We start from the raw sequence: 15,334 nt of genomic DNA, 5'->3' as shown, positions 1-15,334 counted from the left end.
TACAAAATAACCCCTCTGCAGCGCCACAAATCCAACTCAATGGTGTAACGTTGGAAAATGTCGATCACTTCTCCTACCTGGGCAGTTATCTTTCCACAAGGGCCAACATTGATGCTGAAATCCAGCATCGCCTGAGCTCTGCGAGTGCGGCATTCTTCTGACTGAAGTGCAGAGTGTTTGAGGACTGGGACATTCGCAGGGAAACCAAACTGCTTGTTTACAAAGCATTTTGTTCTACCAACCTAACTGTATGCTTGTGAAACATGGACCACTTATAACTGCCATCTCCAACTCAAGATTCCATCAACGGTGTCTCCGAAAATTTGTACACATCACTTGGGAAGACAGGCGAAATAATACCAGTGTACTGGAATAAGCAAATATCACCAGTGTTGAAGCAATGATTCTTCAATATCAACTTCATTGGACTGGTCATGTTGTGCAGATACCCGATGATCGTCTTCCAAAGCAACTACTCTATTCCGAACTTAAAAATGGAAAACATAATGCTGGTGGTCAACAAAAGAGGTTTAAAGACTGTCTCAAGGCAAATCTAAAAAAATGTAGTATAAACACCAATAATTGGGAAATACTTGCCTGCAAGCACTCCAATTGGAGAACAGCCTTTACTAAAGATGTCATGGGCTTTGAAGACACTCAAACTCAGGACACAAGGGAGAAATGTGCTAACAGGAAGGCACGCTTGGCAAATCCACACCACAATCAACTCCCACCTGGAAACCAATGTCCCCACTGTGGAAGGACGTGTGGATCCAGAATTGGCCTCCACAGTCACTTACGGACTCATTGTTTAAACCGTGTGTATGGAAAGACAATCTTACTCAGCTATGAGTGATCGCCAAAGAAAGAAAGAAAGAAGTTAGGTAGTCTTATTTCATACTGCCAGGTAGCAAAAATCTCTCCCTCTTGTCTCTTTCGGATCTCTAGGAGGCCTCAGCTCTATTTTTAAAACTAAATGAGGATTATGAAGGGAAGCTGGACAAAATCTAAATTAGATGTGCCTGTTCTTTAAACCTAGCAAACTAGCAAGAATCAGAAGGGTAGAGGTGACTGTTGCTACTTGAATTTTAAAATAATAAAAGTAAATGAGATATGACTGCCTGTCACTTTGATATTTTGTTCCTACATGCCTTGCATTTTATTTTTTCTTCAGAGAATATGAGTTTAGGCTGTCCTGCCACTCTCTTATTTTTTTGGGTCAGCTTCTCAAATACACACACATTTAAACTTAATATGTATTTATTTAGAGCATTTGTACCCCAGTCTTCAGCCAAAATGGCTCCCAGAGCAGCTTCCATAAAAATCAATTAAAATGGGGTATTTTAAACGGAACTTAATTTACCTGCCTAAATTCTTGATTGGAAACAACCTTGCTGTAAACCATTTCATGCCATAGGAATAACTAATGTAATATGATATTTTACTGTCCTTAAATTATAGTGGTCTGGCAGCTGGAGAAGACAATGGACAGAGAGGATACATGCTAACATTTGTCATTGCTTACCTTCGGGTAGGTCTCTTATTTTATTTACTTTTTTTAAAAAAACTCAGTTTCCCATTATGTATTGTGCTGTTGTGTATATGAGACAAGGAAGGGGGGGAGCTGTTGCATATTTTAATGGTTCAGAGTTTTTTCATATACAAAAGAACAACATGTATATTGGGCTACTCCGCTTTCCTGTTACACTTCCTAAAAATTTGTGCAGTTGCAAACTTTTGCCTACAGGATGCTTTCGACCCCATGACAAATGAATCGGTCAGCTTTAGTTGTTTGAGAAGGATTAGATGGGGAAGAAGTTTGAATCCAGGTCTAACCACATTCTCCCCCACCCCCCACCCCAAAACAGCTTGAACAAAGATCTCTCAGCTACCTAGCCCTGAGTATCTCATTAGGTAGATATATGAAGGTCAGTAGGCACTGTCAGGAACAGGCCAGCAATGAGGTGAGGCCATTTGATTTTGGCAGCAGATCTGACCCCACCATTGCACTGTTATCGAGGAGAGGTGAGGGGGAGACAGGGTCCTAGAGTCGTCCCTCTTCCTTCCCAAGGCCCAGTTAGTGCTTTTCCAGTTTGGGGAAGGAGGTAGGAGGGCTCTAGGACCCTGGCAGAGCCTTACGCCTCCTTCTCAAAACCCAGTGCATCACTTAGTCTGCTTTGGGGACTCAGTGGCGAATCTCTTCCTGATTAAAAAAACAAAACACTTGACCTGATAACATGTCAGCTGTGTTCCTGATGTCTAAAGGCTGAAAAGACTCTAGCAATTTGAAGTAGTTGGTAGAATAAACAGATTTACACAGTAGGTCCTGGGAGTACGCTAGGTCTCTTTGACAAATTAATATTCTCAGAATATTAATACACTTGAATGTTTTGGGTTCTGTAATTATACAAAATAGCAGGTTCGAGGCCTATAGATACATAACTTTAGGAGTTCTAATCTGCAAATGATCTCCTCTATAGGACCTGGGCATGGATCATTATATAATAGGAGAATCGTTTGAAACGTCTGTTCCCTGGGACAGGTAAAATCAGTTCATTTTCTGTTTTTGCATTGTCTGAAGTTGTAAAAGCTGTGCACCATATGAAAAGGGTCACAAAGGTTTTCCAAAATTATTAAGGTGAGATTATACATTTTTCAGGCCATGTGTGACCTACTTTAGCAGTAGAATTTCTAATGAGGCTTCTTGTTGAATTAAACAAGCCACTGATTTTTATCCAAGGATATATTGAGAAAACAGCTAATTTCTCTCAGCTGATAAGCAAGTGAATGACTTCCTGTATACATAACTGTTTTCCGTAGACTATCCAAATCTAGTCCTATTGTTCTACAATTCTAGGAGGTCGTTGGACTCAGATAGTATCTAGAGCTTCATCATGTTCCACATGCCTAGTTGTTCTTAACCGTTATCAATTTCCAAATACAATTTTCATGTCCTACAACATGCATAAACACAATTTTCTGGATTAGGCCTTCCATTTGTGAGAAGCTTCTCTGTATCTATACCGTATATTACGTAACTTTGACTGACTTCAGGATCATGGCAGTTTTGAAACAACAAATGTAGATTTAGTTCACGTGACATACTTGCATCCCATGCAAACAGTTTGCAAGCCATGCCCATCGACATCTTAAAGGTAAAGGGACCCCTGACCATTAGGTCCAATCGTGGCCGACTCTGGGTTGCGGCGCTCATCTCGCTTTATTGGCCGAGGGAGCCGCTGTACAGCTTCCGGGTCATGTGGCCAGCATGACTAAGCCGCTTCTGGCGAACCAGAGCAGCGCACGGAAATGCCGTTTACCTTCCCGCCGGAGCGGTACCTATTTATCTACTTGCACTTTGACATGCTTTCAAACTGCTAGGTTAGCAGGAGCTGGGACTGAGCAACGGGAGCTCACCCCGTCATGGGGATTCGAACCGCTGACCTTCTGATCGGCAAGTCCTTGGCTCTGTGGTTTAACCCACAGCGCCACCCGTGTCCCTATATCGACATCTTATATAGGAGCATTTACAAAGTAAGTGTGGCCCATGTTATCTGTTGCAGGATTAACGTTAGGAGGAGCTTGGCAGAAATATATGGTATCTGCTTTGTCAGATTATGCAGTAGATACACCTAACTAGAAGAGGATTCCTAAGTAGTGAGCTGTTGGGCAAAATATTGCAATAGATGCCACAGCTGTAACAAAGAAGGAAATGTTTTTGAGAAACAAGGAAATACAGCATGCGCGCATATACACACACCAGCACTGTGTTCAAAACTCTTCCTCCACCAGGAGCAGCCCATTAGTCCTGGAGAGCTATGTGACTTTTTACATTTCTTTTCCTCTGTAAACTCAGCCATTTTCTTTTTGCATTGCAAACGTTAGTATGTCTAAACATTGCATTTAGAATCCTACTAAACTTTATTCTTTTCTGGCAACCTGTGTTTTAAAGCAAACAAGCTGAATTTAACCTTGGCTCCCTAACATTTATAAACTTACAGTGCTGACAGATAAAATTCCACAACAGACTTAAACTTAGAATCATTTCTTTTAACGAAACAAAATGTGCTTCAATTTAACATAAATTGTTAAAAAAAAAACCCTACTGAAATGCAATATAAATCTCACATAAATCTCTAATAAATATGTACACAAAATAAGCGAACATTTCTTATAACTTCTCTGTTATATTTTGTTTCAGGGTTCTAGACCTTTGCCGAAATGTGAAGGAAAGAATAGTAAGAGAATGCAAAGAAAGAGGCGTTCAGTTCCCACCTTTTGTTTCCTGTCGGTAAGACACATTAAATTTCAGCTGCCTATGAAATTGAATGAAATCAATCTAAATTAAGGGGAGTAGCAGTCTTGATATTCTTTTGATTTGAGGTGGTTGGGGGGAAAGGGCCAGATCTTGGTTTTGGGACACCACGGCCATACTGTCTGATAGATCCACCCTCTCCCGCTACCCAATGCCAGGATTGGTGGTTTATCATTTTTTTCCTGTACATATGCAAATACCAAAGTGTAACAGTGTGTACATTATGGCATCGGTGAAGCAGAAGTGTACGTAGGTCAAAAAAATCAGAATTGTATTTCTCATTGCGTTGCTACTTTTCCCCTTTTGGCCCTATTAGTGAGTGCTGATAGCCATTTTTACCTAGTAAAGCTATCTTGTATTTACCATATTTTTCGCTCCATAAGGCGCACCGGACTATAAGGTGCACCTAGTTTTTAGGGGGGGGGATCAAGAAAAAAAATCTTATCCCCCCCAGCCCCAAAGAGAAAAAAGCTTCTCCCAGAGCTTCTGGGGCTGTCAGGGGAAGCCTAGGGCCCCCCCCAGCCCCAAAGAGCAAAGAAGCTTTGTTTTTAGCCGCGGGGCTGAGGCGGGGGAACGGCGGCAAGGTTGCGTGCAGCCTTGCCTCTGTTCCCGGAGCTTGCGAGGCTGGCGGGGGAAGCCCGGGTTCTCCCCCAGCCCCAGGGACCAGACATTCGCTCCATAAGACGCACAGACATTTCCCCTTAGTTTTTAAGAGGGAAAAAGTGTGTCCTATGGAGCGAAAAAATATTTCCCATTGTCCATAGCATAGCTGTCAATGTTTCCCTTTTTAAAAGGGAAATTCCCTTATTCCAAATAGGATTCCTTGCAAGAAAAGGGAAAGTTGACAGCTATGGTCCATAGTGGTCTTCATCAAGCATAGTCCTTCCCTTTCTTGCACCTCGAGTATTTTAATGTGTTAAAACGAAATTGTGGGTTCCATTTTTTAAGAGGCAGCTTTTGTGCCTTTCTGGTCATTGCACCTCAAAAAGTATATTGTAGAGTTGGAAAAGGTTCAGACAAGGGCAAAACGGTCCTGGGGATTGGAGTTCATAACATGATAGGTGGCACAGAGAAAGCAGATCTAGAAAGGTTTTTCTCCCTCATTACACTAGAACTCTTGGGCATGTGGTGAAGCTGAATGTTGGAAGATAAAAGCAAGTGCATAGTTAAATCATGGAGCTTGCGCCTACAGGTGATGGGCACCCAATTAGATATCTTGGAAAGAGCATTCAGCAAAGGTTATCAGCAGCTGCTAGCCCCAATGGCTATGTTGTGCCTCCATAGTATGCCATCTTGTCAACCACGGTGAGAACAGGATGCTGAACTCAATGGGCCTAATCCAGCAGGGTCGGCTTATGTTATTATGTATAGAACAGTGTGGTACTTGATCTAACAAATACCATTTTTATATATATATATAAAAACAACTCACAGGGTGACGCAGACCTACGATGCTGGCGCCTGTGTCTATTTCTATTTGGGCTTTAACTACAGAGGATTAAGCGACCCTGTTCACGTTTATGAAGAAATAGAGGTAATTGTAACTATTCGTCACTTTCATGTTATGTAATACTTGGCTGTAGTAACTCGTTCACTGTAACAAGTAAAACTGCAAGTTAGAGGCGGACACCTTGTGGTCAGAGGTTTCGCTCATGAGATCCTCCCACCAGGAAAAAGTGGGGAACAGTTTCTGCTGATTGCTCCTCCCCCCCCCCCCAAAGAGAAGCTGCTCCGGAGGGCTGGGGAAACCTACAGAACAAGATCGGCAAGGAGAATGTGGAATTGTTGTCCCCCACCCCAACCCCTTCCTCAATTCCACAAACAGAAGGAGCCCTTTTTGTAGATGGCTCCAACCCTGTATATGTCAATATTCCAAGCTGAGATGCTTCCTTATCTTTGCCAGCCTTTGAGAAGAGTTGTACCTCCCTCATTTATGTGGACTTCCAGTAACGTGTGGTGGAAACCTATCCCCCAATAGGAGGGCGGGATACAACTATTTTGCAATATGCAAGCCGATTCTAAACTTGGCAGAATGTGTAAATAATCTCGATTGCATTGTGTTGTTTGTTTGCTAGTATTTAAAACGAATGAAAGGTGTGTAATTATCCAGATTGCTACATCAACATTGAGCTTAGTGACTAATTAAGTTATTTGCATTCTTTAGATGTCAGCTAGAGATGAAATCCTTGCTAATGGAGGAAGCCTGTCACATCATCATGGAGGTAATGTTTCCAGTTGCTTACATAAGCAGTGTTTGATACCTGTTTTTGTTAAACCTAGCATTGTGCGGTTAAACCTAGCATTGTGGTGCTACTCGTGTTATGCAGGAGAGCTTTGGGAGACTTATTATGAACACGACTTTCAAGGTTTTGACGTGGTTATCTTCTGTGATGATGCTGAGCTTGGTTCAGTCCATGTTTTAAAGTGAACTGATCTGATTTGCATTTCATGCGCTAATACCCAGATCCATAACACATAGCTATCCTTCAGATTGCACACTTCTCCAAATGTTGCGACACAGTTAAGTAGTAGAAAACAGGATGGAGCAGACATATGACTGACCACATGTGTGAAACTAAGTGATTAGAAATAGACCGATACTTCCAAGCCTAGGTAACTCCTATTTAAGTGGTTGTCAGAAGAAATATTCTCCTGCGCCCCAGCCAAGGGGCTGCCGATGAAAACCTTTCTGCCTCAGGAAGGTGGCTCAGGAGCACATTAAGCCAGTGCTTCTGGATCTGCACAGACTCCCTAATGGTTTCTGAGCACAAGTTGATACGGTAGCATCGGTAGCTAGTTGGCACTAGTCTCCCTCCTTTCCTATATGCCATCATTATAACTGCAGTATGCTAAAACCAGTGGTCTGACAGTTCTTTATCAACCCTGTGCTGTCCGTATGACTGGCGAGGGTGTAGTGGGAAGGAAGTGTCTTGGAAGGAAGGTAGTAGTATACCCTGAGCTGCCTACGCCGTCACGGACTGTTCCAAGGCTGCAGTATTCAGTTTGGGGTTAGGCCATGTGGGCGTCTTGCCCCTGCTGCCTCATTGGTTCCTCTGGCCCTTCAAGGGTACAGCCTGACACTGCAGCAGAGAGCACCACACACCAGAAACATGTTGAGACCCAACGGGCTGAGCCTAGAGAATTTTTGTACATGTGTTTGAGAACAGTATAGCTCAGTCGGTAGAGCGTGAGACTCTTAATCTCAGGGTCATGGGCTCAAGCCCCATGTTGGGTGAAAGATTCCTGCATTGCAGGGGGTTGGACTAGATGATCCATGTGATCCCTTCCAACTCTACAATCCTATTATAAATATATAAGTATATTCAAAATGTCTTACGTTGCCTGTCCTGATCCCAGAGATAGAAATATGGCATGCAACTGTTGCAAAAACTGAGCGTGGAAGAATGGTGTATAGTGGTACCTCGGTTTTCGGACATCTCCGTTGCCGAATGTTGTGGTTTTCAAACGCCGAAAACCCGGAAGTAAATGCTTCCGCTGCGTATCTGTTGTTTTTCACATCTTTCTCTGTTGACTTGGCAGACTGCCCTTTGCACCTCGGTTTTCAAATGTTTCGGAAGTTGAACGGTCTTCCAGAAGAGATTACGTTTGAAAACAGAGGTACCACTGTACAAGGAATTATGAAGTCAATGGCTATAATCCCGACACATTGGGTGCTTTCCCCCTCCATCTTGTAAATCGCCTTGAGATGGTTGTTTAGAAGGCAATTAATAAATCAATGGTGGCAATCGTCTTCTATGGCATAGATCACATGACGAAAAAACCTTGAAACTCCCATTTCCCCGCTTTGCCAATGGCGTTTCTGTGGTGATCTGATCTAATATTGTGTGCTAAATTCCTCCTGTGTATCTTAATGTTCCTGGAGTTTACTGTTCAGGATGAAACAGGTTGTATCCTTTTTAAAAAATTATTATTATTTACTGACCTTCAGGCCTTCCCATGACATTCCCAGCATTGCTTTTTAGTTCCTCTGTGAGGAAGAATATTGATGCAATTCCTCTTCAGTGTTTGCCCTATAATTGTGATTAATAACAGTTGCTTTCACTATCTGGAAACAGACAGCCTGGTTAGTCTGCCTACAATCATGTTGTGATAAATGGAGCTATTTTAACTCCGGTTTTGTGTATCAAACAAAACAGATGTAGTCTGAGACTTGGGGCTATAAGGAATATAAAGCCTGTTTAATTCAATCTTCATGGTGTTTGTTGTTTTAAGGAAGGGACCGAATAGTTTATACAGCAGAGTTTATTCTAGAAACTTAAATAGTTACCATTTCCGCATGCAGCAACTGTTCACTCTAAGGGACACGTTCCTGAGGAGCAGCCACCTGCTGTGGAAACAAAACTTGAGACACTTAAGAGAAGTTGCTCCCCAAAAAAACCTTCACAAATAAACCAATAAAGAACAATAAAAAGGTTAAGTATATAGATAGCTCGTTTAACCTAAAACTCATTGAATGCCAACCTTCAACAAGAGCTAATGATAGAGAGAACATGGCATAATGAATATGCAATGTCAACTAAGGGCTTGAAGCAAAATGTTCAGCGAAATTCTCCTTTTTCCATCCGATGGCCCAGGCACTGATATGTTCTCCTCCATCCAATGGGAGCATATTTTCATCAATTGGGGCAACTTGGGTGTATGTTCCACACTCCCATGTAGAGCCAGTCTGGACTTTTTCTTCTTCCCTTCCATGCCCTCATCACTATTCTCCAAAATGCCAGAAAAACAGGGGAGTGTGGATTGCGGACCTTTCCGTGTCTGAGACTTGCATTAGCAAGTCTTATTTCTAGCCACAGGCTGCTCAGTGTTGCCAGTTGCTGGTACCAGTCTACAGATATGTGCTGGGGATTCACCTAAGCAGTCCCATCGGTGGAAGCCCTGAGCAAGGACTTCTCCTTCTGCAATAGTCCTCTCCTCCCTGCCCCTTCCCAAAATTGACTTGGGGAAGGGATTAGGACAATGCCCAGAACAGTGTGTGCACGTTGTAACATCTGGCAAGCTGCAGTGCTTGCACAGACTGGAAGAGTTTGAGGTTGAATTGCACCCCTCAGATTATGCTAAGCAAAGCAGAATGTTATAACACATTTTCATTGATGATCCTGGAGTATTACGGGTATAAGTGCCCAGAAGGAAAACACCATGTGTGGTGAAAAGGCTCTCAAAAATCTACCAAAAGTTCTAGGTTCTTAAATACTGTTAGTGATTAACAGTGGTGTCCAAATTTGATGAAGTGAAGGGCCATGAGGGCCGGCCAAAGTTGTTGACCTTTTTTTAGGATTAAGTTGTTGAGGGTTTCTTTAGGATTTTACCCCAGGAAATAAACTGCCACAGGGGCCAGATTAAACAGACTGGCAGGCCAGGACTAGGCTCCCAAAGAGGATTTTGGACATGCCTAGATTAAAATGTCTTAGGCTTCATCATTTTGTGCCTGTTTCCATTGAACATATTGCTCAGCTGATTTGTGCACACAAGGTTGTGGTTAAAAGCCATTACCCCCATTTAGGTGATATTTATGGGTTAATTGAACAAATGGTGGTTGTGCATTTTCAACCTGCAATTGTAGTTTAGAGTCTCAAGTCACCTAACTATGACATCAGAGCAGACCAGCTAATGATATTAAGAGGGAGGGAAGGCAGGTGAAAGCAAGTATTGCAATGGATAACTGGCCAGGACTGCAAATAAGCCTAAATGCAGCCTGTCAGTCATGATAGGCTCTACACTAATTATTGCAAAAAAAATACTCAATTACTATGCTACAGGTTGACTTGCAGGCAAAAAGCCTACAAGACAGAAGCCGATCTAGATTAAAGGCACACAGCATGCTGGTTGACACTTACGTATGTCAATCACCCAGTGACTGCTGCATGAACAGATACTTTGGATCTGTGAAATAGCCATCAGATATCAGCTATCCCAGAATGGTCCAAGGGAGTTCGCTAGTAGAAAGTATTCACTGAGAAGTCATGGATTTATGCAGCCAGGTGGACAGGAAGTTTGTATATCTCTAGCTCAGTGGTAGAGCACTTCCTGTGCATGCAAGAATCCTTGGCATGTTCAGGGAGGAATGAGAAAGTCTCCCTGCAGGCCGGAAACACCGGCGAGCCATCTGATTCAAATATTGTAACTTTATGGAACAAAGGGGTTAATTTTTTTATCATCAAATGCATTCATAAAGGACCACCAGTGTCCGCTGTACGGCTTCTCCTCCCCCCCCTTGGCTTTCCGGTTCGCTAATCAAACGTATGTTAGATTTATTATTGCAAAAGTATAAAGCATAGAGAATGTGACAAGATAGATGTGTAAATTATCACTCTGACAGAACTAATGATGCACTCCGAGCACCTTCTGTTTTCAAGCACTTGGTGAGCGACTTCATTAAATATGCAATGGCTGTTTGGTGCAGCAGCTGAGAGATCAGTTCAGTCCCTCGTGGAATTGCATTATTACTGGAGGTGGGGGAAAGGCAGGCATGCTAGCTGTCGGACATCCTGCTGTGGCTTTAATGTGCTCCATCTTGTTGGACCAGTTGTTTTCGGTCTTCTTGAGACAATTACATCCATAACCACAGGATACGTTCGCCGAAACAATATTACGGATAATAGCGGATAATAGCATAGACTATTCATTGTCTCTTTAGCTCTAACTGGAATGTGGGTGGCTGGACTTGAGAGATCTCTGCCGTCCTTGGAATGTCAGCCTTGCCAAATTGAGAAAAGGAATATGGTCACAGGAAAAGGCCCATCTTTTTCTAACGAAATGTGCATTTTCCATTCTCTCTCCAAACCACACTGCTTATACGTTTGAGGTTGCCATATGAATTTGATGCCAATAATTGGCTTGTGCTTTTGCCCAAATACTTAGAAAACAGATCAGGCTTTTTTTTCCTCCCAGCCATTGCTGTTCAGTCAGCTCTGCAACACGGTTTGTATTCCTCAGAGAGAAGAAACTAAAATGCTCTGCTCTCCTTTGGTAATCCCCATCATTAATTATTTGAACGACACTTTAGGTAGAATGGGCCATGCAAGATGGGTTGAATTTAGTTGCAAATACGTGGAAGAGGCAGGGGCTGTGGCATATTGGCTTATACAAATGGATCATGCCCTTTGTTTGTTTGTTACATTTATATCGCAGCCTTCCTCCCAACGGAGCCCTGGTTGAAGCTAGCAAATATAAATGGGTGTCTGCCTTGATAATAATTAAATACTTAAGTAATTAACAGCCATTAAAAGACACAACTGATGGTTAATAATAAAAAAATCTGTACTTTTATGTTCGAATGTTGTAGATCCGCAACTGTATTTGAATTTTTTTTATTGTTTCATCTGGTCGCCCTTGGGCTCTTTGGGGAGAAAGGGTGGGGTATAATTTTAATTAATAAAATAAATAGATTATCATTGAAGTCAGAAAAGCGAGTTATGATATCCTAGGCAATATGAGTACTAAGTCGCACAAAAGTTCTGGCAACTGTCATGGCGATCTTCGTTGTACACATAGTTAACAGCACAATCGTATATATGTTTACTCAGGCGTAAGTTCCATTGAGCTCAGTGGGGACATCCTTCCAGGTAACTGGGTATAGGATTGCAGCCTTAAGTTCAACCACCCACTTTTGTGAGAAACGTGCTTCCTGGCTTGTTAGCCAGATTTTTTTGATTATTTTTTTTTTAGTAACTTCCTGCAGCTGCATCCACTTTGTGCATGTTTAAGTGCTCAACATTTAAAAAGCCTCTTTGTATGAAATCCTACATATTTTTGTATATCTAAAAAAGAGTAAGCCTTAGGATTGGTGTTTCCTTTGCCGTATCTCAATATATCCTGCTCACAGCGTTCAAAATATATGCAGCTTTAATTTAATTTTTAATGTGACGCACCATCTTGGCCTAAACTTTATCTAAATTTCATACTTTGTAAAGAGAGTAGGCAGTGTGGAACACAGGCTTCCTCTGGGAGTACATCGAGCTTAATGAGCTTGACAGTCTGGTGGGCTCAATAAATCAAATAAAGCAAAACATTTCTCATTTTTGAATAAAAGCATTTATCACCCAGTGTTTGTTCATTCATGGTCACAAGATTGATTGGCTCCTGCTATTATGGTGAATATTAAAGACTTTTTTCCCCCTTCCCTTTTTCTTTCCAGTGGGCAAGTTACGGAAGCAGTGGCTGAAAGAGAGCATCTCAGATGTTGGCTATGGGATGCTGAAATCTGTCAAACAATTTGTGGACCCCAATAACATCTTTGGAAACAGGAACCTTTTATAAGCCTGGTTACTATCCAAAGTGAAATTACACACAAAAAAGCGATCGTTTATGAGTCTCATGGCTATCCCAGTATCCAGATATAGCGTGGACCCAATTTGAAAGCTGTTTACTCCTTACATCTTTAATTTTCTTCAGTTAAATGTGATCATACAATTTACTCATAGCACACTTGCCACAGAGTACTCCAAAACGTTTCTCACACACAACCAGCCCAAAGTATACTGATGTCAATCTAACTGATAACCTGTTTGGATGGCTTCCCCTGCTATAGTGCAAGAATAGCTAAGGCGGATACTAAATGTTTCTGTCATAGGAGACATTCTTGACAAAGCAGCACTCCTGAGAAGCAGATGAAAAATGGGTTTATATTTCTATAAAACAGCTTTTCTATTGAAATTTTTAAACAAACAGGCGATGAAATTTATGCCATGCTGCAATTTTTTAAAAAAACAAAACCCGAAAATAATTTTGGATTACTAGTTCCCCCTATCTGGTATTACTTGAAAGCATTAGTTCACAAAGTGTAGTCTCAATAGCATTTGTAACTTTATGTTCTGAACAATACTTACTGACTCCAAAAAGCAAACATTTATTTTTAAATACAGAAAAACACACTATCTTTTTTAAACAAAGTGTAGTGATTTCATAATTTTGCCCTGCTGATTCTTTTACAGGGCAAAATTTCCCAAGTAGACAAATGTTAATTCTGAAGTGTAATTTGGAGTTTCGGCCATTTCCATTCTGAAACAGTCTATTTTAAATTTTGACTCCTAGCTATGAGTGTAATCATTTAGTCCACAAAAATAAAATGTCATGCTTTTCTAAACAGTATCAGAAAGCATTAGAATGGAACCTACCTTAGAATTGTTAAAATAATTTAATTCTGCCTATAAATACCTACATTTTTAGGCACCAGTTCTTATTTGTTTAAAGTTTTTTCAGATATATATATATATAGAATATCTGAAATTGTGACACTCACCCCCCAAAATAATGTTTATGTTAATGTCTGCTAGCAATTGGTAATAAATGTGAAGTTTAAATACATCTGTTAAACATCCTGTTCTAATCTCCACTAAATTTTTGCTATTTAATCTTAACCCAGCACGTCAACTCAAAGCAGTGTATGGTCAAATCATAGCTACTGCATTCATGCCCTAAAACACCTTCAAAACAGACCCAATGCATAATATCTCATCATGACGATTGTCAGTTTGCTACTGGTCTTACCAGAACTCATGAAAGCAATCCAGATAGTCCTTTTAAAAATTTAATCCACAAGAATTTTTTTAAAAAAATTGCAGCGTGATAGGCCTGAGCAATTTCTACTAAAGTCTGTACCTATAGTAAACATTAAGACTGAGCACAACATTAAGATTTTTGTTTCTTAACCATGTACAAGGTATCCTCATTGGCAACAATCTGGTCACACCAGGGTACTCAGTTTTGTTTTTGATAGGAAAAAGTGTTTTCATGTGCCTAATGAGCACCATATCTAGGATCAGATGTTTGTTTCAGGGAATAAAATTGCCTTTTTGATAGCAAAAGTTTAATTTCCTGATTATTTTTGCTTCCTCTGACCAAGTTTATTCTATTTCCAAATGTGTAGTTTCACTTATGGTGCTTAATTGATTTACTTAATTATTATAGGTTTCCTAACCCTTTGTTACTGAAAATTGCACAGGGAAATGCCCTATGGGGATATTTTTCATAAGTTTATAGCTAAATAGATGACAAGGAGTGTTCAAATCATGAAGTATAAACTTGTGTCTTGTTCACACTGTCCTATCTAATGAAGTAACTGTGGGGAGCTGCAAAAAGTGGATAGGTTTTGGGGGGAAAGATACAATGCAGATTACTGTGAACATATTGTAAATTGCTTTACTTATGTCTATTTTGCTAGACCTTATTTCGTTTTCTTCCTTGTTGAAATGGTTAAACTGTTTGGAGCGTTAGCAAGAGCACCTGTAAAACATATGCAAGTGTGTGAGTGCTAATTCAAAAGACTGAGATGCTCATTAAAAAGTGAAAATTTTCAAATGGAAAGCTATTTACAGTGTATTCATGACACACCAACAGGGCCAAAAGTATTGGTGAAGGATACGCAAGAACATCCATTTAGCTTTCTCTAATGGCGATTTGCAACATCCTACCATCTTTTCACTGAAGTTGTAAGACATGAATCACTCACTCTTGACTAGGCTTCCAAAGGACCATATATGGGCAACCATACACAACGCCAGCATTCTTCTGGCCTTCAGGAGTGACATCTGGGAAGAGATGGCAGAGAACCCTCCAGATCAGTATCCAGTGTGGTGCTAAAGGTTGACCAAAAATGGAGGCAGGTATAGAGCTATTTTAGAGGCACACACTTGGTTTTGGGACGCCTGACCATAATCTGAACCCTCCTGACCATTCATTTTGCTGAAGGTTCAAGATGTCTGCAGTATTGCAGTGCCTCATGGTAGGGAGGAGCTGGCATTCAAAATGCAACACTGCTTTCCATGCCCCCTTTCCATCTGACCAGAAGCAAACGAGAAGGGTGACCTAGAGATTCTGTGTTCTTGCTAAAACCATTGGAACCTCTCATTGAATGCTAAGCTGGTGAAGCAGAGCCTTTCTTGGTTGGTTTAAGTAGGGGATGTGTAAAAACAACAACACACCGCTGCATGCTGATTGGCAAATCTGAATTCCCAGCGCAATGCTGTCAGTGTCTTCAAATAAGGGGCGACTCAAATC

General features: G+C 41.1%; 1 protein-coding gene across 3 annotated transcripts in view; it reads left to right on the top strand.

Moving 5' to 3' along the window:
• The window catches only part of AGPS (alkylglycerone phosphate synthase), a 70,098-nt gene extending 55,457 nt beyond the window's left edge, over positions 1-14,641 (top strand). For all 3 annotated transcript variants that reach the window (XM_081924297.1, XM_081924298.1, XM_081924296.1), the window contains exons 15-20: positions 1,462-1,531; positions 2,481-2,542; positions 4,202-4,291; positions 5,750-5,849; positions 6,480-6,537; positions 12,474-14,641. In XM_081924297.1, coding sequence (XP_081780423.1) covers positions 1,462-1,531; positions 2,481-2,542; positions 4,202-4,291; positions 5,750-5,849; positions 6,480-6,537; positions 12,474-12,595 — 502 coding nt within the window. In that variant the 3' untranslated portion in view covers positions 12,596-14,641. The remainder of the gene's footprint in view (positions 1-1,461; positions 1,532-2,480; positions 2,543-4,201; positions 4,292-5,749; positions 5,850-6,479; positions 6,538-12,473) is intronic.
• The last annotated feature ends 693 nt before the right edge of the window (positions 14,642-15,334 follow it).

The sequence above is a fragment of the Podarcis melisellensis genome (genome assembly GCF_964234715.1).
Source record: "Podarcis melisellensis genome assembly, chromosome: 1".
NCBI lineage: Eukaryota > Metazoa > Chordata > Lepidosauria > Squamata > Lacertidae > Podarcis > Podarcis melisellensis.
The sequence above is the reverse complement of the archived record's forward strand: the minus strand, read 5'-3'. Positions and strand labels throughout refer to the sequence as shown.